The 23,471-nt window shown below is 50.6% G+C and overlaps 2 protein-coding genes across 3 annotated transcripts in view; one reads left to right on the top strand and one right to left on the bottom strand.

Annotated features, from left to right (window-relative positions):
• The window catches only part of Rin3 (Ras and Rab interactor 3), a 104,532-nt gene extending 89,907 nt beyond the window's left edge, over positions 1-14,625 (top strand). For both annotated transcript variants that reach the window (XM_055593208.1, XM_055593207.1), the window contains exons 8-10: positions 4,911-5,042; positions 9,895-10,058; positions 11,849-14,625. In XM_055593208.1, coding sequence (XP_055449183.1) covers positions 4,911-5,042; positions 9,895-10,058; positions 11,849-12,166 — 614 coding nt within the window. In that variant the 3' untranslated portion in view covers positions 12,167-14,625. The remainder of the gene's footprint in view (positions 1-4,910; positions 5,043-9,894; positions 10,059-11,848) is intronic.
• Positions 14,626-15,906: 1,281 nt separating this feature from the next.
• Lgmn (legumain) overlaps positions 15,907-23,471 on the bottom strand; it is a 31,193-nt gene continuing 23,628 nt past the window's right edge. Inside the window, exons 8-14 of the mRNA XM_055593201.1 lie at positions 23,182-23,248; positions 22,152-22,270; positions 21,972-22,061; positions 20,312-20,512; positions 17,523-17,693; positions 16,679-16,746; positions 15,907-16,431 (exon numbers count right to left, since the gene is read on the bottom strand). Coding sequence (XP_055449176.1) covers positions 16,389-16,431; positions 16,679-16,746; positions 17,523-17,693; positions 20,312-20,512; positions 21,972-22,061; positions 22,152-22,270; positions 23,182-23,248 — 759 coding nt within the window. The 3' untranslated portion in view covers positions 15,907-16,388. The remainder of the gene's footprint in view (positions 16,432-16,678; positions 16,747-17,522; positions 17,694-20,311; positions 20,513-21,971; positions 22,062-22,151; positions 22,271-23,181; positions 23,249-23,471) is intronic.

Below are 23,471 nucleotides of genomic sequence, written 5' to 3'. Positions count from 1 at the left end.
TACTCTCTGGGGCCCAGGTGGACTGTGCATCCCCAATGCTCACACTTGCTAACTGCATGTCTGACTCGTGCAGTTATTTCTAACTGCAGGATCAATTTCCACAGGCCTTGCAGGACTCAGGGCAAAGTCAGGCCAAGGATTCTGCTGACTGATGCAGAAACAGGGCTATTTCATTCCCCAGTTCCCAGTTTCCTGAAGACTGTTGTTTCCTGAAATTCTTTAACAAAGCCAGACACAGGGAGGGACATTCAGACACTGTGAGCTTTGCTTAACCATGAATCCTGCTACTGAAATCTTGCCCTGAGAGCAAGGGCTACGGGAGACTGGCCAGCTTTGAGGAGATGTCAGAATGCAAGTTTCCTTCCTGCCCCCATTTTTTTTCATTTAGGCCATGGTTCATTTTGTGTTTGTCACCCTTTCCTCATAGTTGCTGACTTAGTTACTTTCTCATTGCTTCAATCAAATACTCTGACCGAAGCAACATAATGGGGTCTTTTAAAAGTCAAGTTCAGGGTTCCGCACATCTTGGCTGGGAAGTCAAGGCAGCAGGAGTTTGAAGACACTGGTCACATTGCATCCCACAGTCAATAACCAGCAACAAATGCTAGCTAGTGCTCAGCTCACTTCTGCAGTTTATGCAGCCCAGATCTCACTCAAACCAAGACGAGTCTCCTCGTTTAATGCAGTCAGTCCCTGTGACCGGCATGCCCAGAGGTCCATTACCCCAGGTGATTGCAGGTTCTAGGAGTTGACAGCTAACATGAGGGTGATACATTCTTTTCTCTTATTTACTTGTATTCGATGTGTGTTGGTGCTTTGTCTGCACGTATGTCTATGTAAGGGTGCTGGGTCTGCTGGAGTAGCAGACAATTGTGAGCCACTATGTGGGTGCTGGGAATTGAGCCTGGGTCCTCTGGAAGAGCAGCCAGTGCTCTTAACCTCTGAGCCATCTCTCCAGCCCGGGTGATACATTCTCAGCTGCATCTCAGTTGACTCAAATTCTCTTCAGACTTGACACTAGTGATTCCGAAACTAGGCTCCACCATTCCCTACCCCGCTCTGCTCCCTTCCATGTTCCTGGAAGCTCATGCTGCCCAGCTGTGGCCTTGTGACTGAAGTGTTACCCACATACCAGCATCCCTGCCCTGAAGGCCTGGAAGCCCTGGGGAACCCTTTGGGGAGGCACAGCTGCAGCCGGTGTTGAACCCACCTCCACCCTGAGCGTGTCCAGCAGAGCCCTCAACCTTGGGCTTCTTAGACCTCCTAGGCTTCAAGAACCCTAGCCTCCCACCTTCCTTTCTGATCAAGAAGCCCACCACCTGCCTCTCCTGTCACTGCCACATGGGAGAGAAAAGTTCATGCACAGAGAAAAAAACAGCCTGGCTGTGGGTGGGACCAGTTGAGACAGTAAGAAGGGAGCTTTGCTTAGAGACACAGGAGCCAAACATCACTGGTCCTCTCCTGAGAGGTAACTGCTGTCACATCTGTCTGGACCCAGCCAGAATGCAAACCTAAAGTCACATTGTGCTGCACTGCGCTCACTGAACTAGCCAGCCATCCTGAGCAACCCCCAGGTTTGGGGAGAGCAATTGAGCCTAAGTTTGAGGGTCCTGGGTCAGGTAGGTTGGGGAATTTAGAAGACAAATGGCTTTAGATAAACAGCATCCATCGTACCTGGGAGCTATGGGGTTCTTTCAGGCTCTGCAGAGCTTGGCAAGCACAGTTAGGCTTTTCTTTTCATATTCTGTATGTCTGAAGTCATTCCCCACCTCTGGAACAATCCATTCCTGTAGTGAGATGAATAGATCAAAGCCCCCTCAGGGAGGATGGAGAGTTGAGAGGAAACCTTCAAGAAGACCAATATAATATTATATTATAATATAATATGCCAATATAAATGCGGAAGATACAGAAAGGGCTCGGAAGGCTGAAGAGCCGCCCTCCATTCCTCTAGTTGTGCCTGAAGTCGCAGCTGGCTTTCACTAAGAGCTGTGTTCATAGACCCAGAAGGTTGGATGCAAAGCCAACAACTTGCTAGTGAAGACCAGCTTCATCATCTACCTCCTGAAAGAGGCCCTATGACCCAAGAATCCACTGATGAGTTGAGCAGGGACAGTGGCTGGAGAATTGGATGGGAGGGGCCTCTTGATGGTGACCCAGGAGTCCATGACATTGCCTGCATGTGGAGGAGACAGAGGGAAAGGTCAGGGTTTTTAAGATCTATGCCAAACTGAATTCCGATGCCTAAAGTCCCCCTCATTTATTGTTGAGGATTTTCATGCTGACACTGCTCTCCAAGTCCTGGGCTCTGCTGTCTAGAGCGCAAGCAGGAACCCCACCATCTGATGTCACCATGGGCTAGTAAGGCATATAGAGTGAGATAGGACCCTACATGTCCAGGTGTTTGCTTCTCTGGACCAGGAGGGGAAGCGTTAACTTTAGCTTAACAAACTCCAGGTCACCGTCCGTCTCGGCAGGGCAATGACACCAGGGCAGACAGCAACCTGAAGCCTCACACCCAGAGTCAAGGTCAGAGAGGGAATGAGCACACAGATTGCTCAGCTAGCTTCCCGTGTTGCAGACAACTCAGGGCCCAACCCATGAAATGGTGAGTCTTCCTGCGTCAGCTAACAATTAATACAACTCCCCATAGACCTACCCAGGGGCCAACCAGGTCTAGATTATTCTTCAGTGACACTCTCTTCCCAGGGGATTCTGGGTGGTGGCAAATTGACATTTAAAGCTAACCAGAACAGTCCTCAACCCCAACTTGAACAGAACTGACATTGAGGCCAGGGAGCTGGGCAGGCAGGTGACTCAAGGAATGCCCTGCCCTGCTGTATGTCTCTGACCCCAGCTCTGAACAGTGCATAGAAACACAAACCCCACCAGCTAATACCTGCCTGGGCTACGGGAACAGATGAAGGGGGCGGGGCTCTGGGCTGTCCGGGTGATTGCTGATCTGGACCAGCTGCTCTGGGAAAGCTGCTGTTTGTTCACTCGTGGTGCTGATTTTTCCACTCTTCAATGGCAGGACCCAGAAATCCATTTTAAGGGCATCAGACCTAGTGGTGGGGATCAGCAGGGAAGGCTTCCAGGAGGAAGGGACTTTAAGCCACAGCGACGTTGGAGGGCAGAGGTTAAAACAGTTTAGTCATGAGCCTTGAGCTGCCCCAGGACTGTTGCATCAACTACATACTTTCAGGAAAATCCTACTGACCAAAACCAGGGCGAGGCGGGGCGGACTGCTGAATCCTTCCCACTAGCTCACCTCTGGCTGCAGGGTGTCCGCAGCCACTTTTGGTGACAGAGGCTTTGTCTCACTGGGAGTGAGACTGGCTGGTCTGGAAAAGCAATGCCTGGTTCTGCCTGGTTCTTCCTGCTAGCCTTTCTTTGAGATAATGCCTCCCAAATGACTAGACTTCATGTCACCCACTCATTTGACACACACCAGGCCTGAGAACAGACTGAGGTGATTATGATCCCCCAGTGTTCAAATGGGGAAACTGAGGCTTGTCATGGCCTCGGGAGAGGCTTGGTCATGCAGAGCTAGAGTGGCCGAGCAAGGGTCTTCCTAGTAACCTATCCCAGTCTGCAGGGCTCTCAGAAGAGCACATTCCCTCTCAGCCAGGCAGTGGTGGCACATATCTTTAATCCCAGATCTCAGGAGGCAGAGGCAGACAGATCTTCCTAAGTTGGAGGCCAGCCTGGTCTACATAATGAGTTCCAGGACAGCCAGGGCAACACAGAGAAACCCTGTCTCAAAAAATATATATATGTGCTTTTCAAAGTCCCCCATCCCATAAAATGGACAGAAGGTCTCGGCCAGCTCTTGGCATTATGTGCCTACAGATGGTGAACAGATGGAACTGGGGGAGACAGAAGCTAAAACCAGGAAACACAGGCTAACCCTGGCAGGGCTTGAGCTCCGCCCCGTGCAAGCCAGGTGTTCAGATCACAGACGAATCGTTGCACAGGTGGAAGAGTCGGTTCAGCTAGGAGCTGATATGTGCCAAAGCTGGCGCTGGTCTTTAAGCCGATGTCATTGTGCCTGCAGTGCTGGTCTGTCTCCATGATATAACCACTTCCACAGGGACCAAGTTCAAACTGCAGCCCTGAACATGGGCTTCGGGAGAGGTGCGTTAACTCGCTCTCCCGAGCTGGTTGCTATGTGCTATCTCCAACACACCAACAGCCGTACACACAGCAGGCCCAGACTCACCATGGGCTGGGAGGCCTGTGCTGAGAGTTCTGTGCTGATCACTGGTGGACCAGATGCATGTCTTTGCCCCTGATGTAGGCTCGGGGTAGGCACAGGTGGGTCTCGGGCAGTGCATCTCTAGAGAACAGTGATGTTCTCAAGCAGTGGTGGTTCTCAGTCACAGTAGTGGGTCTTAGAGGCGGTGGCAGAGCTGAGGGCAATGGTCGATCCTAGACAGGAGTGGATCTCGGCAATAGAGCTCAGGCACATTGGTGGATTTTAGTTAGAGGTGGGTCTCGGGTAGTGGTGGACCTGTTAGTGGCCCCAAGGGCAGGGGTGGATCTCAGGCAGAGGCAGGCACAGGGCTGGATCTCAAGCTTGTGCAGAGAGCACAGCTTTCCCTGAAGATGCCCGTGCAGCATGTGGGCCTGTGAATTAAAGTGTGACGAGAACTTGATGGCCCAGCAGGCAGCCAGGGGTAGCCACAGGGGAGGAACCAGAAAAGGGCAGGGAACCAGAGTTTTATCACCCCGGCCCAGAGCTCTTTCTCAGTTCCTTCTGGCCAGCCTGTACTGAGCCACCGAGGGGTGGTAAGGGCGTTCACTGTTGAACTGGAAACCCGGGTAACCACTCTTCCAAGGTAACATCGGGCCCCTGAGTAACTCACAGGCACCCCGCACTCACAGCCTTCATCCTCTTCTCCTTGCAGGAAAGCCCTACGGGGCCGACGACTTCCTGCCTGTGCTCATGTACGTACTGGCCCACAGCAACCTCACGGAGATGCTCCTCAACGTTGAGTACATGATGGAGCTCATGGACCCTGCCCTGCAGCTGGGAGAGGGTGAGTGCCCACCTCCACGCCCACCACCATCTCCCGGCAACCCAGCCCCACCACCTGCTCCCAAGCCAGGTGGCCTGGCAAGGACTTCTTAGGAAGTGGCAGACAAAGGTTAAGCCCTAGGGACCTGCACTCAGGCCCTGGCCAAATAATTCAGCCACCAGGAAGACAGTCAGGCTGCAAAGAGACGTGTCGCCATACCTTGACAAAACTGGGGTGGTAGGAAATTCAAAGAGACTTGGGAGCACTCTTCTTAGACAGTGTAGTTGGGGAGGGCTTCTGGGGGAGGTTTTTGCCTAGGCTGAGCACTGAAGGGTGAGCACGAGCCAGCAGATAAAGAAGAGGAAGGACCTGGTCATAGTACCACTCACCTTTAGCTCCAGCTTTAATTTAACTCAGGTGACAGACACAGGTGGATCCCTGTGAGTTCTAGGCCAGCCAGGGCTGCATAGTGAAACCCTGATTCAAAAAATAAATAAATAAAGCTGATTGAATTAATTAAACTTAAAACTAAAAAAAAAAGGGGAATGTCACCCTTCCTGGAAGGCACAGCAGAAGTTGGTGGTGTAAGTAGTGAGGCTGAAGCGGCAGAAGGTGTCTACATGGTGTGACAAATAGAAATCGGTTCTTGGATGGGGTGGCCCCCAGGACTCGGGCCCGGCCAGGACCCCTGTCTGTAGGAGGAAGTTACTGAGGTGTCATGGGCTCTATACTCCCTAGCTGAAGAAGGAGGGGTGTGATTTGCTACACCCTACCTCAGTTTCCCTTCCCCTGTCCTTCTGCCCACCACTTCCTCCAGCTAGGACCTCAGCCACCTCTCCACTCAGAATCCCTTGAGACATAACAGCCCTGATGTGGGCTCTGAGAGGCCATGACATGTCCTCTGGGCTTCCACCCTCGAAGAATGGATCTAGCCTCCCAGGTGTAAATGTCCCCTTTGGGCTTTGTGGTTCTTGAGAGTGGCTGCCCCCTTTGCATGCATTTGCATCTGCCCATCTCTGGAGGTGGAAAGCCTGATGCAAGTGCTTTGATTTTGCCTTCACAGCTCAGGGGAACAGGGAAAGCTGAGAACTTTGCTGTCCTGTGTGGCTTTGGGCTGTTGCTATGGCACCTAGCTGGAACTACCTCTTTTTCCTCTTTTCTTTCTTTTTTTCTTTTTCTTTTTGTTTGTTTTTGCTTTGCCTTTTTTTTTTTTTTTTGAGACAGGGTTCCTCTGTGTAGCCTTGGCTGTCCTGGACTCACTTTGTAGCCTGGGCTGGCTTTGAACTCACAGAGATCTGCCTGCCTCTGCCTCCCTGAGTGCTGGGATTACAGGTGTGCCACCTCACCGGGCTCTCTTCTTCCTCTTTAGTTACATGTCACCTGCAATTGGAGCAGTTTGTTTCCCTGGGAAGTCCAGGGATTCAGAAAAAGCCAACTTTCTTCAGGCTGTCACTGCATCCATGTACCCTTCCACCCACCCATCCGCCATCCCTCTATCTATTTGCACATCTATCTATCCATCCATGTCTACCCATCCACCTATCTGTCATCTACCCAACATCTACCTAATCATTCATCTACCCACATACTCACCTACCTATCCCCCATCCATCATCCATCTGTCTACCTATCCATACCTTCACCAGTCCCTCTACCTCCATACCTAGCTACCTACCAATTCATCTCTCCATTCATCCACCAACCCATCCATGCATCCACCCATCCACCCATTCATCTACTCACCATCCATCCGTCAACTCACCTACCCACTAATCAACTCATCCATGCCTACTTCTGCCATCTATCTACCCATCCTCGTCATATCCATCCACCAACCCGTGAACTCACTGAACCATCCATGCCCGCAGGGCAGAGCCAGACAGAAGGGCCAGGGGCCTCATGAGAAGGAACAGACACATCACTCTCTCACTTAGGACTTCCATCTCCTCAAGGCTTCTCTTGGGTCTTGCCATGCACATGGCAGCACCCAAAGACTGAAGAAGTTGGCAAGGATCTCTAGCCAGCACCAACCCTGCAGAAAGAGTGACACAGACCCTGAGACAATGCCCAGGAAGGGTTACAGAAAGGGGCACAGTGCAGCGTCTACCTGTGGAATCACTGTCTCCTGCATGTTCTCCTGACTCCTCCAGCCTGCAGCAGCGTGGTATGATTTAACCCAGCTCTGAGAGCCGGTTCCCAAGGTCTTTGCGGCAGGCATTTGTGGCAGGAGAGATCAGGGTTTGAGACAGGGTTTCCTGTGAGCCGTTGAGAGGGCTGGTGGGACTCCCTTCTTCTACCCAGCCCTTGCCTCCATCTCATCTCAGGGAAATCGCCTGACTGGAGCCAACCCAGAATCCAAACATCTCACATAAGTGTCCTCACAGACCTTTTTGCCCATGCGTCCTCCCTAGGCTAATCTCACCAGTAATTGTTTTTGGTCCCCCCCCTCCCCCCCCATCAATCTACCAAATCCTGGCTGGAAAAGTGTCTGCAGAACGCACAGTAGTGTTGACTGCCACCTAGTGTTCTTAACAGGCACTACATGGTCTCCATCAAAGATTGCAAAAGGGTCATGTGTAGGGTTAGAGAGACATACCTGGGCTTGGAGTTCCTTCCTCCTGCCTCTGAGAGGACCAAAACTCCCAGAAGTATTGTCTGAGCTCATATAACTGCATCACCCGAGCACGACTAAGTCCTGCCCCTTACACACATTCATCTAACTCACTTTTCACGACATAGAGAAGCAAGCGGCTGCTCCAGGGTACCAACACGCCTTTCATGACTCAGGATCAGAGCATCCTCACCTTGCCCTGCTCTTGCCGTCCGCAAGGACAGGACTCAAGGCTGCGCCTGCTCAGCTGAGCTCAAGGAGTCTGGGAAGTGAGCATTTTCAGGACAGGACCACTTCTTCATAGACTTCCCAGTTCAGCTAGTTGGGGTGGGTCGCTGGCAGAATCGGCCTCACGTCTAAAATCTTTGCCCTGGCCTTAGTAGCCCAAAACAATAAAGAAAAAAGCGTGTCAGGAAGGCTAAGGATCAGAAGAGAGCAGGAGGCTGGGGGGTAGAGGTGGGGGACAGTGCAAGATTTGACCATGTCACCTTCTCCTTGTGGGATTCAATTTCTTCCTTTAAAACAACAGCTCTCAACCCTTTGGGAGTCCCATTTCAGATGTCCTGCATACAGATATTTACATTTCTGTTCATAACAGTAGCAAAACTATAGTATGAAATAGAAACAAAAATAACTGTATGGTTGGGAGTCACCACAACATGAGGAATTAAAGGGTATTAAAGGGTCCCAGCGTTAGGAAGACTGAAAACCACTACTTGAAAGTGAAGGACCTCAACGAGCTTCTAAATTCCTAACAAGCTAACAGCCAGACAAACATGCCAGCAAAGTATGGTCTTTGAACTTAAAACTCCATGTGGCTTGTGCAGCTTGAAGTACCTTAAGGCCTCCATTACTTGAAGATGCACTAGAGATTAAACTTACGTTTACAGTAAATTTTTAAATGGGCCAGTATTTTGGTGGGCAGCTCAGTGGTAAAGGCAGTTGCTGCCAAAGCCTGGAAGCCTCAGATCAATTCCTGAGGCTCACGTGGTGGAGAGAACTACTTCTGCAGCTTGACCTCTGACCTCCACAGGAGTGTGCCCACAAGTATGCGTACATGTGCACAGAAAATAACATTTTAATGGACAGGATCTGACTTTGTAGCTCTGGCTGGCCTTGAACTCACGGAGATCCACGTCCTCTATCTCCCGAGTGCTGGGGTTACGGATGACCAGCATCCGATTGATTGATTGATTGATTGATTGATTGATTGATTTTTACTATTTTAAATCCTTAAAAACTTCATGCAATACTAGACTTTCCTGTACATCTTTTGGAAATTATGTTTACAATAGGGAATGCGTTCATGGTGTTCCACAGGTTAAGCACATATATGATACAGTGAGAGGGTTTGCTTCCGGAGCCTTCTCCTGCCTCACCCCCCAAGGCGTCCATGTCTCTCAGTTTCTCATATATCATTTTAAATTTCAAAACTTATTTTAAAAAATACTAAATTCACTAAGGAGGCAGAGGCAGGTGGAGCTCTGTGAGTTCAGGGCCAGCCTGGTCTACAAAGTGAGTTTCATGACAGACAGAACTGTTACACAACAAAATCTTGTCTCAAAGGAAAAAAAAAAAAGTGCTTTTAAGCCAGGCACAGTGGTGTATGCCTGTAATCCCAGCACTCTGGGAGGCAGAGGCAGGAGGATCTCTGTGAGTTCAAGGCCAGCCTGGTCTACAAAGTGAGTCCAGGCCAGCCAAGGATACACAGAGAAACCCTGTCTCAAAAAAACAAAACAACAAAAACTGAACTTAGACGACAGACTTGTAGGAATTGCTGGGTCCCTTTGTCCTCTCCCCAATGCAGCCACATTGAATACATAGCCTTAACCAGGTGTGGTGAATCACACCTTTAATTCCAGCACTCAGAAGGCAGAGGTTGATGGATCTCTCTGAGTTCAAGGGCAGCCTGGATAATTATATATTCATGTAATTATAAATATTTATAATTATAATATAATATGTAATAATTATATGCATTATATATAAATAGATATTATATGTACCAAATGATTCCTTCTTGAAGGGGGCCGAGGAAAGATGTGAACTAGACTGTTTATAAATAAAGCACCAACTGCGGAAGCGCAGCGCACTGCAGTTGAAGCCTTTGAAACAGGTTGTAGAGCTTGGACGCCCCCTGGTGGCCCTGGAGGGAGGAGCAATTGGAAGCAGTGGGCGGGTCCACACACTTTGGGACCGGCTCCTTCCCGGTGTGGGTGGATCCAGACCTTCCTAGTTCAGCCTGTGACCTTATCCCTACAGGTTCCTACTATTTGACCACCACCTATGGGGCCCTGGAGCACATCAAGAACTATGACAAGATAACAGTGACCAGGCAGCTGAGTATGGAGGTGCAGGACTCCATCCACCGCTGGGAGCGCAGGCGCACGCTCAACAAGGCCCGGGCCTCTCGCTCCTCTGTACAGGTGATGCTGGGGACTGTAGCGACTGGGGCTGGGGACTGCACAGATACCACCTGGGCCCTAGGCTTGGCTGCGTTAGCCTGCCAACCCTACCCTCGGGGTGGGCGGTGGGGCTCCTGCAGAAGAATCCAAGCCCCTGCCTGCCAGTCTGCCCAACTCTGCAGGTCCTGGGTGGGCACAGACGTGTCACCAGGAAGATGGTGTAACCCAGTGGACAGAGTGGTATGGGAGGAACAAGACATTCCACACACCCCAGGCTGTGTCAAATCGAGTCACCCACGTGTCCCCAAACATCCCAGATCAGCTCCCTGCTGCCCAGCCTCCTCCCGGGCTGGTGTATCTCCTTTTCTATTGTCACTGGTCTCTACAGAACAACCCAGTGTCTCCATCAGCCCTCCTCTGAGACATTCCATGATCCCCCCCCCCCATAAACACACACACACACCATTCCTCTTCTCTGTGCTGCTGCCAGCCATGGCTTCCCCATTACAGCAGCCATCATGTCTTGTTGTAAATCCTCTATATATGAAGCTCTCGTGTTGGGGAGGACAACGCCCATGGTTCATGTGTCTCAGAGGCTCAAAACCAGGTCCTTGAACAGAACAGGATGGCGATGTGTAGAAAATAGGGCGAATTAGACCAGAAGGCCAGATAGCCCTCCAGAGCCATTCACAGTTGTGTAGACTAAATGTAGAAAAGGGAGCCCAGACCTCTTGGAGGCAGGAGGCCTAAATTCTGGACCCAGCTTTGAACTAAGAGCTGATTCTATCCATCCTCCTTATTTTAGCAAAATGGTACATAAATCCTAAAAAGCGCTTGGAAGTAATTGCTGTGTGGTCTCAAGCTCCCTCGGAAAGGCCATTTCCCGTTCACATCCGCCAACTGAACAGAATGAGTGCTGCCTCCCCATCCTTGTTCTAAGCTGCCAAAGCGGCATCTCCACCCACTTCTCGAATCAACAGCATCTTAGAAACAATGAGGAAGGAAAAGAAAGCTCTGGCCCCAGCTTCTACCTCTTGCCATGGTGTAGGTCAGTTTCCCAGTGAGGTCAATTTCCGCTGGCATGCCAAACTGGGAGTTAGAAGGAGATGTATGCCGTAGGCTGTCCCAAGCTGGTATGCAGTGGCATGAGCCGGTCCAACCCACCACACCCCCCTCCCAAACAGCACCTCTGTCTCACCTTCCCCTTCTGGGAGAAGCGGAAGACCACAGCAAGGCCTCGACGCTGGCGCCTTGTGCGTGTACAAACACCCCCCCTCATGTGACGTGGTCATTAGCATCTTCATGGTTGTGGCTGACAGCATCAGCCATCCACTGATGTTCTCACTCCATAGTAGGGCAGCCCTGCCCCCCCCCCCCCACACACACACACTTTTTCACAGTGGCTGGGCTGTAGCCTGTGGCTCTTGCTACCTGGGATTCGAAACCAACTCCACAAAGTTGCCCTGAGACCTCCACATGGGCATTTGGGACACACATACATCATGCGCACATACACACATTGAATCCATTTTTGAAACATGACTGAGTCACCTAGAATAAGCCTGGGGTCAGGGGAAGGTGAGATCCAGAGAAGGAAGGGTTGCCCACCAGCCTCAGTGACAGAGTAAGAAGGAGGCATGGGTACCCCAACTCTCAGCTTCACAACTGCTTGAGACCCCCTCTGTCAGGGAAGGCAAAGAGAGGTCCAGGGTCACCATGCTTTTTCTGCTGGCCCTAGCTCCCGATGTTGGAATGAGGGTGACCTGACCCAGGGTGCCATTGACCTAGAGCCCCCTCCCTCTGGCCTGCAGGACTTCATCTGTGTGTCTTACCTGGAGCCCGAGCAGCAGTCACGGACGCTGGCCTCACGGGCAGACACGGCAGCCCAGGCGCTGTGTGCACAGTGCGCGGAGAAGTTTGAGGTGGCTCAGCCCCAAGACTACCGGCTCTTCGTGCTGGTGGACGGACGCTGCTTCCAGCTGGCCGATGAGGCCCTGCCACACCGAATCAAGGGCTATCTGCTCCGGATCGAGCCCAAGCGAGACTTCCACTTTGTGTACCGGCCCCTGGAGAGTGGCGGAGGCTCGTGCCAGCCCTCTCTAGTGGTGCGGGAGCCCAACTTCCTGTGAGAGGACCCACCGCCGACTGGGATCTCCTGAGACTAGGAGGACAGTGGCCCGGGCCCTGAGCTCTCGTTGGCCACTCCTCCTGAGCCCACATACTCCCGACATTGGTGCCTGTGTCGGTCACGCAGGTGTGACACCCACTGAGCATGCCTAAGCCAATCAGGCAGACTCATCGCATGAGGCACCATGTTCTTCACTGGACATTAAGGGAGACTGAGGCTCAGGAGGAGAAGGCTCTCTGGCCAGCTGTAGCCAACAAGCCCAACCCCGCTCACACCCAGCTTCTCAGGCCGTCCCCTCTGCCTTCCGTTGGCCATGACCCACCCCCTAGTCCCCATCTTTAGTCCTTCCTGAGAAGAGCTCACTTTCCCCAGGACTGGCTAAGGAAGGGGTTCCTGGCCCCAGCTGCTCCCTGAACCTCAGGGTGGAGCTGAGATGTTCCTCAGGAGTACTGTGTTGAAGAGACAGCCCTACACCCCTCCTGCCTCAGAGCTTGCCTTCAGCTACCAGAGTGCCCAGTCAGCCAGGGCACCCTTGGAAGAAGCCAAGCCAGCTCCACGGAAACATGAACAAGTTCAACCACTGTCATGAGAATGGGGCATGGGTGTGGGGATCATTGAGGAGCCTGTTCTGTGATAGAAACACAACAGGTCATCAGCGTCGACAAGATGCACTGTGTGTGTGTTTGTGTGTGTGTGTTGGGGGGGGTTAATAAAAGCCCTTTTGCGAAAGCTAAGTCCTCTGAAGGGGCTGAAGTCCAGGGCCCTGTTGCATCTCCAACATCCTTGGTCCCCGTCACTCCAGGCTCTAGATTATCTCTAGAACCATCCCTTCTACCCCCCTGGGAATTCCAGTTCTTTTGGCCTTCGCCTGGTCAGCACTTACACGCATCCTTCAAAGCCCACCTCCAGGAAGCCTTTCTTGACTCCCAGTGTTCGTCAAGCACCGATAGACAGCGAGTCAGAACCACCAGGTTTAATTATTGCCCTTTTTATTTTTATTTATTTTTTTTGAGACAGGGTCCCATGAGTAAGTCGTCAAACTCACTATGTAGACAAAGAAACCCTTGAGGGTTCTCAATCTCCCCGATGCTGCGACCACTGAAAACGGTTTTATGGTGATCCCCAACCACAAAATTATTTCCGTTGCTACTTTGCAACTGCAGTTTTGCTGCTGCTATGAATCATAATGTAAAATGCATGTTTTCCAATGGTCTTGGGCTACCCCTGTGAAAGGGGCCTCAAGATTCAGAGGTGTGCTCTGCCATGCCAGTTTATGTGGTCAGGGGACCTAGGGCTGGCTGCATGACAGAGTGAGCTACAGCCTCAGCCCTGATGATGCTTTTCACTTTTGCTTTCTTCCGGCCCGCCTTAAAGTCATAGACCCACCTAGCTCTGACTTTCTGGGTCTGTTTTGTTTTTTCACAGCTTTGAGACATGGCCTTGCCCTGCTGCTCTTTGAGCTCCTAGACTCAGCAATCCTCCTGTCTCAGCTTCCTCAGTGGCCAGGATACATACTACCCAGGCCTGGCTTTTACAACTTGAGACTTACCTCACACGCAACTTGATTCTCCTGGTTAAAGCAAATAATAGACTTTCATATCGCATCTCACTTTTACTTATGTGCGTGTGTATCTCTAGGTATGTACAGGCGTGTGCACGTGCGTCTGCAGGCCAGAAGAGGGCATCAGAGGCCTCTGGAGCCAGAGCTACGGGTGCTTGTGGGCTAGCATAGCTGTTAGAAACCACCCAGGTACTCTGCCAAGGGCAGTTGGAGCTCTCAACCACGGAGCCCTCGCTCCAGCCCCACTGTACCTAACACTTGACACCCTCGAACTGTAACTAGTAACAGCCCACTGTTGGTCTTACCACCGACATACTCGTCTATAGCACAGGTTTAGGGGGTTGTTATTTTACACGTCTGACTGTTTTGCCTGGATACAGGTCTGTGCACCACAGGTGTGCCTATGGAGACCAGACAAGAGCACTGGTTGCCCTGGAACTAGTTACAAACAGTTGTGAGTTACAAACACCCATGTGGGTGCTGGGAAATTGAACCTGGGTCCCCTAGAACGGCCAGAGCTCTTAACCACTGAGCCACCTCTCCAGACCCACAGCCTAGGTTTTCATGTTTTGTGTGTTCTGTTTGGTGAAAGGGGTGAAATGTGCAAGAAATCACTCTTCACTAGGATATGAAATTGACTGAAGAGACACATAAGCTCCACGTCCTTGACCCAAGGTCCTTGTCCTGAGTCCCAGAGTGTTACTCCTGCATTTGAGCTGGAAGCAAGACATATTTTGCAGGCAGGATACAGGATGCAACACTATCTGACTTTGTTTACATGTCTCTTTATTGTTGATGGCACCAGATGTGGTCCATCTGTGTCTGTGTCAATTTTACCTCTTCACTATATGTCTGTATATAACTTATGGTCGTGATAAAATAGACTTACCTGCATTTTATACATTGTGGCATATTTTAATTTTTTTGGTATTTCTAAGTTGTATGGGTCATCTGTGTTTCTCAAACCAATCTCCAGAAGCCACCCTGCTCCTCACTAGACCCACACAACTGAAATGCACACCGTCTGGGGCTTCCCTGTGCCTGCACTGACCCGTCACAGCAGTCATTTTCCAAACCCTTCGTCATCCCTGGAAGGAAACTGAACCAGGCATGAAGGAGCACACCCGTCCTGGCTATTTGAGGGGCTGACGCAGCAGGATTCCTCAGGTCCAGACCTGCTTTGCAACATGTTAGATCCTGTAAAGGAGGGGGCTGAGGCGGCAGACTTAAACCCAGCCTCGGTCCCTCGCATGTATTTCCTCCTTAGTCCCTAGCATCGGTAAGTGTCTGTGTGGATTTGCCTATTCTGTACATTTCACACAATGCTATATAATACGTGGTTTTAGCAGCTGGCTTCAACTGGCCTAATGGTGCTGTACCCTATCCAGAGACTTCATTCCTTTTCCTTCCAACCCTGCTGTACAGGATTGCCAACCCTGTTATACAGGATACCCTGCGTGGATAGAGCAGCGCTGATTTCACGTCTCACAAACCCACCCCTAGATCTTGAGTGTACTGTGCCAGAGAAACAGGAGGGGTGCCCTCAGTTCACTTTTCCAGGGCCGGGTTCCCCTTCCTGCCTTGCACCTGACCATGTGATGCCCGGCCCACAGAGGATCGGGGGAACAGCTGCTTTTCGAGGTGTTTCTGGGTTAGTCGGGCTGTTTCACTTCCAAGTCTGAGGGCTCCGTGCACAGCTGCTTGGGCAGAATATCGTGGTGGCAGGAGAGCAGTATATGGCGGAGGAGGTTCTGCACCTCTCAGTGGGCAAGAAGCCAAGCAAAAGGGAGAACCCAGGGATGGAGCATACTTCCTCCCAAGTACGTCTCCAGGGCCTTCTCCCTCTAGGCCCCACATCCTGGCTTTTCCAGAACTTCCCAGAACAGTGCTGCCAGCTAGGGACCAAACACTCAGCACCCAAGCCCACAGGCGACATTTCACATTCAGACCACAGCAGGTAAGAGGATGGAGAGGCGGAAGCAAACGTCAGGAAGAAAAGGCTCCTGAGACTGAAGGGGAGGAAGGACAGAACCGTGAGGCAATCCAGGGCAAGAGAAACAGCGAGGGGGTGGGAGCTGCGTCACAGAGTCCGGAGCAGTGGAGAACAGAGAGATGGGAGGGGTACGGGGCTACCACGAGGGTGGAACGCAAACCATCAAGCCAGATGCCAGAAACAAATGTCTTGCTTCACTTATTTTTTTAAGACATCCATTATCACAGAATAAAATACAAAAGCAATCAAAAATTATATTTTCTAAAAATAATTCTCCTTTAAGGGCTTTCAGCCCCCCTTCAGTAAAATCACCGTGAAGACGGAAAGAGGTTTCAGCTTCAAATCTCAGAAGATTCCTTCACTGGCGACAGACGCCTCAGTGAATTTGCTCTTGAAAGCTAATGGACAAAAAAAAAAAAAAAAAAAAAAAAAAAAAAAAAAAAAAAACACAACACAAAAAACTTCTAAGAAGCAAAAGTCCTTTCTCCAGAGAGCATTGACCACCCAAACCTGCTTCTTAGTAGACAAGTATCTTCAGAAAGAAAGCCCAGGGCTGGGCTGGCAGCCTTCCCGTGGTGGCTGCCTGTGGCTCCACCCTTTCAGTCCCAGGTTGGTACACATTCCAATGAACTGTGTTCACTCTTCAAGAAGAGTTGGGAAGGCAGCTGTTCAGTAGTGACTAAGGCACACCTTGTCCATGGCCATCGTTATCCTGTAAGGGACAGGAAAGTGAAACTGATGAGTCAAGTCAACCCTGAAGAAAGCAAGACACAATCCAATCCTGGGCAGGACTCACACAGGACAATGTCCCCAACCTTCACCACGGGGAAACCAGCCCCTCCAATTCCACTGACAAGTGAGTGGCCCCAAAACAAAACTGGGCCGTAGAGCTGCGTCTCCCAGTGGTATGCACCCATTCAGAACAATGCCCACCTCCCCCGGGCCAAGTGCTGCTTTACCTGTCAATCGGATATGGCTTCTCACAGAGGTTTGCCAGCACATACAAATGCCTCAAGGCATACTCATACTGCAAGAGAACAAAGAACCACACGTGAGCACCACTCCTTGCATTCAGCTCCCCTCACTTCTGCATTCACAGAGACAAAGCCATTTCAGCCAGGGCTTCTAGGTCTGGTTAGGCCATGTTGAGGATCTTCCATCTTTTGGCAGTCAACAGGTATTTATATACTCTCCCAGGGGAGACGCACATACCATACGTAAGGGCTGCGCACAACCCCAGGGGCTGCTGGGGCTGCTGAAGTGCTGTGTGCCTTCAGCTGATTCTGGGAACCCAGCTGAGGAGAGAACGGCCTACAAATGCCAAAATGGAGGGCAAAGATGCCAAGGCAGGCTCTGCCAGGGCTAAGTCCACAGGCCACAATTTGCCTACCTTTCCCCGGCAGGATCCAAGCATCCCACTGTAATCACAGGACCTAGCTGACCCACACTCTACAGTTAGCTGAAACATCCGTCTTCCTTCTCCCCATGGACCAACAATAACTCTTGGGGAATGGTCACAAGACATCAGGAGGAAGAAACCAATGTCTGGCAGATGTGAGGGTCAGGTGGGGTCAGGTGTCATGTGAGGTCATGTGAGGGGTGGGGACACATCATCAAGAGAAGCAAACACCCTTCACAGCCAACAGTAATGGGAGTTGTCGCCGAGGACTGGTAGACACACACAGAACTGTGAACTCAGGCGTCCAGCTTCCCGAGGCCCAGAACCTTCTACAAGCCAAGGCACCTGAGTCTAGCATTAGGATCTCAAAAGCAGGGAGGCCTGAGGACCCTGGCTGGACTCACCGTGGCGGAGTGCCAGTTAAAGCAGTGTGTGCGGAAGTGGGTCACAGCCTCCTGGTAGCAGTCATGTGCTGTGAGCACGGCTCTTTCCGACAGGAGTCTCTCAGCAGCATCCCCAAATCCCGCCAGCAAGGAGACGATCTTGTGCACAGACTTCTCAATGACGTGCCTGGCCTAGGAAGAAAGACAGGTGTTTTCAAAGCTTAATGAACTGTTTTCTGGCTTAATGAACTCTCTCTAGGCCCTGCAGTAAGAAGCGTATTCAAAGAACTATCCTGACCCAGGCTTCAACCCACAGTGGACTAAAAGCAGGCCAATGAATGCATCAAGAGAAATGGAAAGTGTGGTTTCTGTGACACTGGGAAGGCCTGGCCTTCTTGATCTCCTACCCCAACGGAAGAACTGACACCTGACACCTGGAGGGCAGGCAGCAAGTGCCTGCCTGAAACCTGCCTCCGAAGCACACTGCTCTCCACCTCATTTGATGCTGGGTGCTCCCAGGCATCTTCACCCACTCAGGAAACCACGGCTGTTTGCCCAGAAAGCACAGAGGCCCCCTGCTCCTCCCAGATGATAGAACAGCAATGTAAAGAAGACACTGTTGAAGCCAGGAGCGGTGGTGCAGCACGCAGAGAGGCAGAGGCAGGTGGATCTCTGAGTTTGAGGCCAGCCTGGTCTACAAAGTGAGTCCAGGTCAGCCAAAGCTACACAGAGGAACCCTGCCTCGAAAAAATAAAATAAAAGATACTGTTGAACTTGAACCCATCAAGTCTCTGACCGTGTTTACCTCCTTCACGGCTGACTTCTTCAGACTCGCCTCCCAGTGTGCTGGACCCATGTGTGGTCCCAAATACAGAGCTCCTAGAGCTCTGTGGGCCCTGTAATGGCTTCCCCATGCTTCAGCCAAACCCCCAGGGCCACAGCATAAACATCAGCACTACATCCCGCTGTCTCCTCTCACGCTGGACAAAGAGGAGTTTGTAAATGTGAAGCAATGCGATGCTACTCTGTGCAAAAAAAAAAAAAAACTTTCGTTTTTGAAAAGAGTTATTTTTCAGAAAATATACAAGGGCACAAAATGAGTTTCCTTCGGTTATTTCTGAATGAGTTGAATGTTTTTTATCTTGATTTTTTTTCAGTAATTATTTTACATAAAAATGTAACGATGTAACAGTTAGCCGGAAACTCTTGAATCTAATTAAGTGTATAGGCTTAGAAATAGTTCTCAGACGTACAGCAGACACCGGAGAAACTGCTGTACACCATTGCTTAAGGCAACACAGGGAAACTGCTTCATTTTCTGTGACTACCCAGAGGATAGCCATGGTCACTTGTTTTGAGACGGGTCTCAGGTAAACCTGCTTGACCTCTAACTCCTGATTTCCCTGCCCCGACCTCCTAGGAGATGGGATTAAAAGCATTGGACACATTGCCTGAATCATTTGAATTCTTAATAGAGTATCAACAGACATAATAACCCACCATAGAGAAAACCTCCCTAGAATCAATAAAGGGTAGTAAGAGGTCAAAGATTAGAAAGTAAAAGGACAGTTGTTTCAACTGTGTTTGACACCCAGTTAAAACATATCCTGGCTTCTCAAGCTGTTACATCCTAGGGGGAACAAGTCTTCCCCCCCCAAAAAAAAATTAAAGAGGAGCATTTAAAACACATAGATGGGGCTAGGAATGAGGTTCAGTTGGTAGAGTCCTTGCCTAGCATGCACAAAACCCTGGGTTCAATTCCTAATCCTAAGACCCATATACACTGGAGGTGATGGGACACTAACATTCAGGTGGAGGAAGGAGGATCAGAAGTTCAAGGCCATCCTCCACTATGCAGCAAGCTGGAGAACGCCAGCCTGGGATACATGAAGCTCTACTTGGAATAAAAGAAAGTCAAACAGACTTTTTTTTTTTAATCTTTCCATGTGTCCCTCAGCATGCCATGTTGACTGGGGACAAGCATTAACACAGAGTGGCTTTATTGGAACAGAGAGGCAATGGATAAGAGTATACAGCTGTGACCAGAAGGATCCTCCCACCAATTCCATTAACTACTGAACTCAGCAACAGTTGTGAAGGACAGACAGACAGACAACGGTTTCTGGAGGAGCTTCAGGCTGTGACCATAAGACAACAGAATGGGATTTTTTTTTTTTTCTTGCTGGTGGTAGTGATGGTGGTTTTTTTGTTTTGTTTTGTTTTTTTGAGATAGGAGACACAGTTTCTCTGTGTAGCCTTGGCTGTCCTGGACCCCATTTGTAGCTCAGGCTGACCCTGAACTGAGAGACCTGCCTCTGCCTCTGCCTCCTGAGTGCTGGGATTGCAGGCGTGTGCCACCACCTCCTGTCTGAGACAACAGAATGATTTTATACACTGAATTAAAAAAAGAAAGAAAGAAGCCTGATGAGTGACTAGTAAGTAAAAAAGCAGTAAGACAGAATGTCTCAAAGGGACCACTCATAAGCCAGAGCTTCTCGGCAGGATTCTGGGGAGCTGGGCCTCCAAGCGGCCTTTCCTTCCTGCCGCTGATGTCAAAGTTATGATGAAGAACAAATCAATGAAGAATGAAGGCAACTACTGACCTGCCCTTTGAACTTTCCAAGAGCACAGCGACCATACTCTTTTCTCTATCTTGGGAGGAAGCACCCAGAATTCTAGAATTGCTGGTTGTATGTATACCAGGGGCCACACACACACACACAAACACACACACACAAACACACACACACAAACCCCTTCAGTCCAGACTGGCCTGGCCTCTCAGAAGAGTCCCTCTGGCCACTACTTACATCCAGAAGCTGCTGGATCTGCCCGATGAGATTCTGGGATTGCTTCAGATCGTTGGTCCTCAGCAGCTTCCTTTTCAGGATGGTCAGTGGCACCTCTGGGCTAGGGGTGAGGTCAAGGCGTGTGACTGGAGGCAGAGAGATGGGGGAACTGGCTCTGTGCTTCATACCCTGGAACTGCATCACTTTCATGGTGGAGATAGACTGGCGAAGGCGGGGGAGAGAGAGAATACAGAGACAGTTTGCTGAGGAAAGCAGGCGTGCCAAGCTCAGCTAGCTCAGATCCTCTGGGAGAGAGTCATGGTTCCCACCTAGCTTTAAGAACTAAAGGGCCAAGCCCGGTGCAGTGACCCAGGTCTCTAATCCCTGCACTCTGGGAGGCGAAGGCAGGCGGATCTCTGTGAGTTCAAGGCTAGCCTGGTCTACAAAGAGAGGCCAGGTCAGCCAAGGTTACAGAGAAACCCTGTCATGAAAAAAAAAAAAAAAAAGACTGAAGGACCCCAGTCACCTGAAAACATACAATCAACTCAGGCAGTAGGCAAGGTAACACATGTGTGTGGCTGAAATCCATCACTAAAGAACTTCAAAACTACCCAGTGTGCTTTGCAGCAAAGAGCTCTTTCACATGCAAAGCCAACTGTAGACCCGCAGTTATGAAAAGTTTGTTTTTTAAGTCTGGCAACCCTGGCCGTGATTATCACCCTTGCTCCCCTGCCTGTCCCCAATGACCAGCAGCAAGGGGGTTTCAAGTATCTGTCCAGGCTGGCCCTGAAGTCTGGGTCCCCTGAGATTGGCACAGGTAAGGCCACAGGACAGGCAGACACTGGGTCTCAGGCGCTAACAAAATACATACAATGCCAGAGAGTGTCTGCTTGCACAGATCAAGACAGACCAAACCCCAGGGAAAGAAATGAGTTAAGCATTCTTGTTCTTGCATTATTGCAAGCAACAATAATGCAAAACTAAGTCTAAAACTGAAATCAAAACACAAATATAAGAATGATACAGCGTTTACATGCATACACACAGAGAGAGAGACAGACGGACAAAAAATGGACCAAGCTGAGCAGCTGTTCTGAAAATGGGAAGCTGAAGACAGGGCCAGACAGCAAGGCAGGGCATTTCCTGAGTCTCCCGTCTGGCTTTCACCATGCCCTCAACTGCCCAGCCATGCCAAAGCAACCTGGGTACACTTCTTGTATGCGGTGGCTCCCACCGCTGACAGGCTTGCAGCCGCAAGCCACGCTCTGCAAGGTGTGTTGCAAAGAGCTGGCTCTCTGCTCTGAATGTTCCTCTAGAACACCAGAGCTTGCGCCCAAGAGCAGATGTCAGCTGGCAAGCTCTCAGGCCTGGAAAGGGCATACTGGGAGTTCCAGTTTCGGTTTCTTCAGCTGAGCTGCATATCCCAGGGTCTTCCCACCAAAGGCTCAAGCTTTCGCAGGCAGGGAGCAAGCCCCTTAGAACTATTATCTGACCACATTGGTCCCTGCTGGATGGTGTTGGCAGTGGGCTGTGTGTGAACAGTCTCCAACTTGTAGCCAGTGAGAAAATCTAATGGCCTACACCTGGACGTGAGAAAGAATCCTTGGAGAACGCAAGGTTCAGAGTGGGTCTGCCTGAGGCTCCAGGCCTAGACAGCAGGAGAGGGAGGGCCCCCACTCACTTTGTTCCCATACTGCATGACGTGGCTGGTGTTGGTGTGAGACTTGACCAGGTGGTATTGCTTGTGAAGTGTCTCTCTGGACAGATCCTCCTACGGGAAGAAAACCACACAAGTCCTTGGAGGGCCAGCGCCTGAGGGCCACCCTGGAGCAGGCTGGCCAGCCCTGACCGAGGGACTCACCACGTCAGAGTCTTCCATCCAGTTGACGCTGTACCAGTCACCCAGGTAGGTATTTCTCTCCTCGTCATAGTAGCAGGCGTAAGATGACTCGTTGGGGTTGGCGGCGGTAGTTGCATAAACTATGATGGATTAAAGGGATCTTTGAGTCACGTTTTGCTCCTGGCCTTGGACCACACTGGAAACTGGGATCCCTCCTCTTCCCCCGATGACATCCAGGCTGCTACTGTACTCCACCCAGGGAGAGTCTGGCCCTCACTATTCAGAACAGTAACTCCTCTCAAATGTGGAGGGAAGATCCCAAGCTAGGGGACTACTGTTGCAACTACGAGCAAAAACCTGTGTGCTCAGGACACAAATCAGTGGAAGACTGCTGACAGATTTTTAAATTGTGAAGGCTATGGGCCCAATCTGGTTTCTGGAGAAGGTTAACACTTCTTTAGAAAACACTGAGATGGGGGCTGGGTGCAGCAGAGGGCTTGCTGTTTGAGCAGGTATGAGGCTGTGCACAGCAGTTAAGCTTGTAATGTCAGCATCTCCACAACCAAGGACCAAGTCACCCGCCTGCCTGAGATCGAGAGAGTGGGTGACAGCCACTGTAAAGCTTGCATATAGCCTCCTAATACCATTGCTTTTGGAAGGCTTTTGTTGTTGTTAGAATTTATTTTGTGAGTACGCATGTTTGCTTGTTGGTATGCCCTGAACCCTAAGGAGGCCAAGAGAAGGCATCAGCTTCCCCTGAAACTGCAGTTACAAGAGGTTATGTGCCTCCAGAAAGCTGCTGGGAACCAAACCCAGGCCTGCTAAAGAGCAGCTAGTGCTCCTGACCACTCAGCCAGGCCTCCAGCCACCCCCCCACCCATGGGGTCTTTATTCCCTATGAATACTTGTAGAGTAGAAAAAAGCAGCCCTGGCCACAAGCATGTCCTCCATCTGCCTATCAGGCAGTCCTCCGTGGCCCTGCACAGGGGAACACTTGGCCTCAAATGGCCAGTCTCCAGGGACAACCATCTTCTGCCTGTTCAACACGTACCATTGATGTCATTGGGCAGGTGGTTCATCATGGAGCCGGACTCACATGCTTCGATGTAGAACACCATCTGAAAGGCACCCAGGACAGGTGAGCTCCCAGCAGTCAGTGCTGGCAACAGGGCTGTCGCTCTGGCCACCCCGCCCACTATCCTTTACTTTGGATGTAGGGACAATCACTGTCGCTGTACAGAGGCTATTGCCAAAGGCTATGGAAGCCGACTGACAGAAAAATAAATAATCACATTTCTTCACTAACGGGACAGAGTGACCTGAGTTAGCAGAACGCACGGA

The sequence above is a fragment of the Psammomys obesus genome, unplaced genomic scaffold (assembly GCF_907164565.1).
Source record: "Psammomys obesus unplaced genomic scaffold, mPsaObe1.curated_primary_1811, whole genome shotgun sequence".
NCBI classification, from domain to species: Eukaryota; Metazoa; Chordata; class Mammalia; order Rodentia; family Muridae; genus Psammomys; species Psammomys obesus.
The sequence above is the reverse complement of the archived record's forward strand: the minus strand, read 5'-3'. Positions and strand labels throughout refer to the sequence as shown.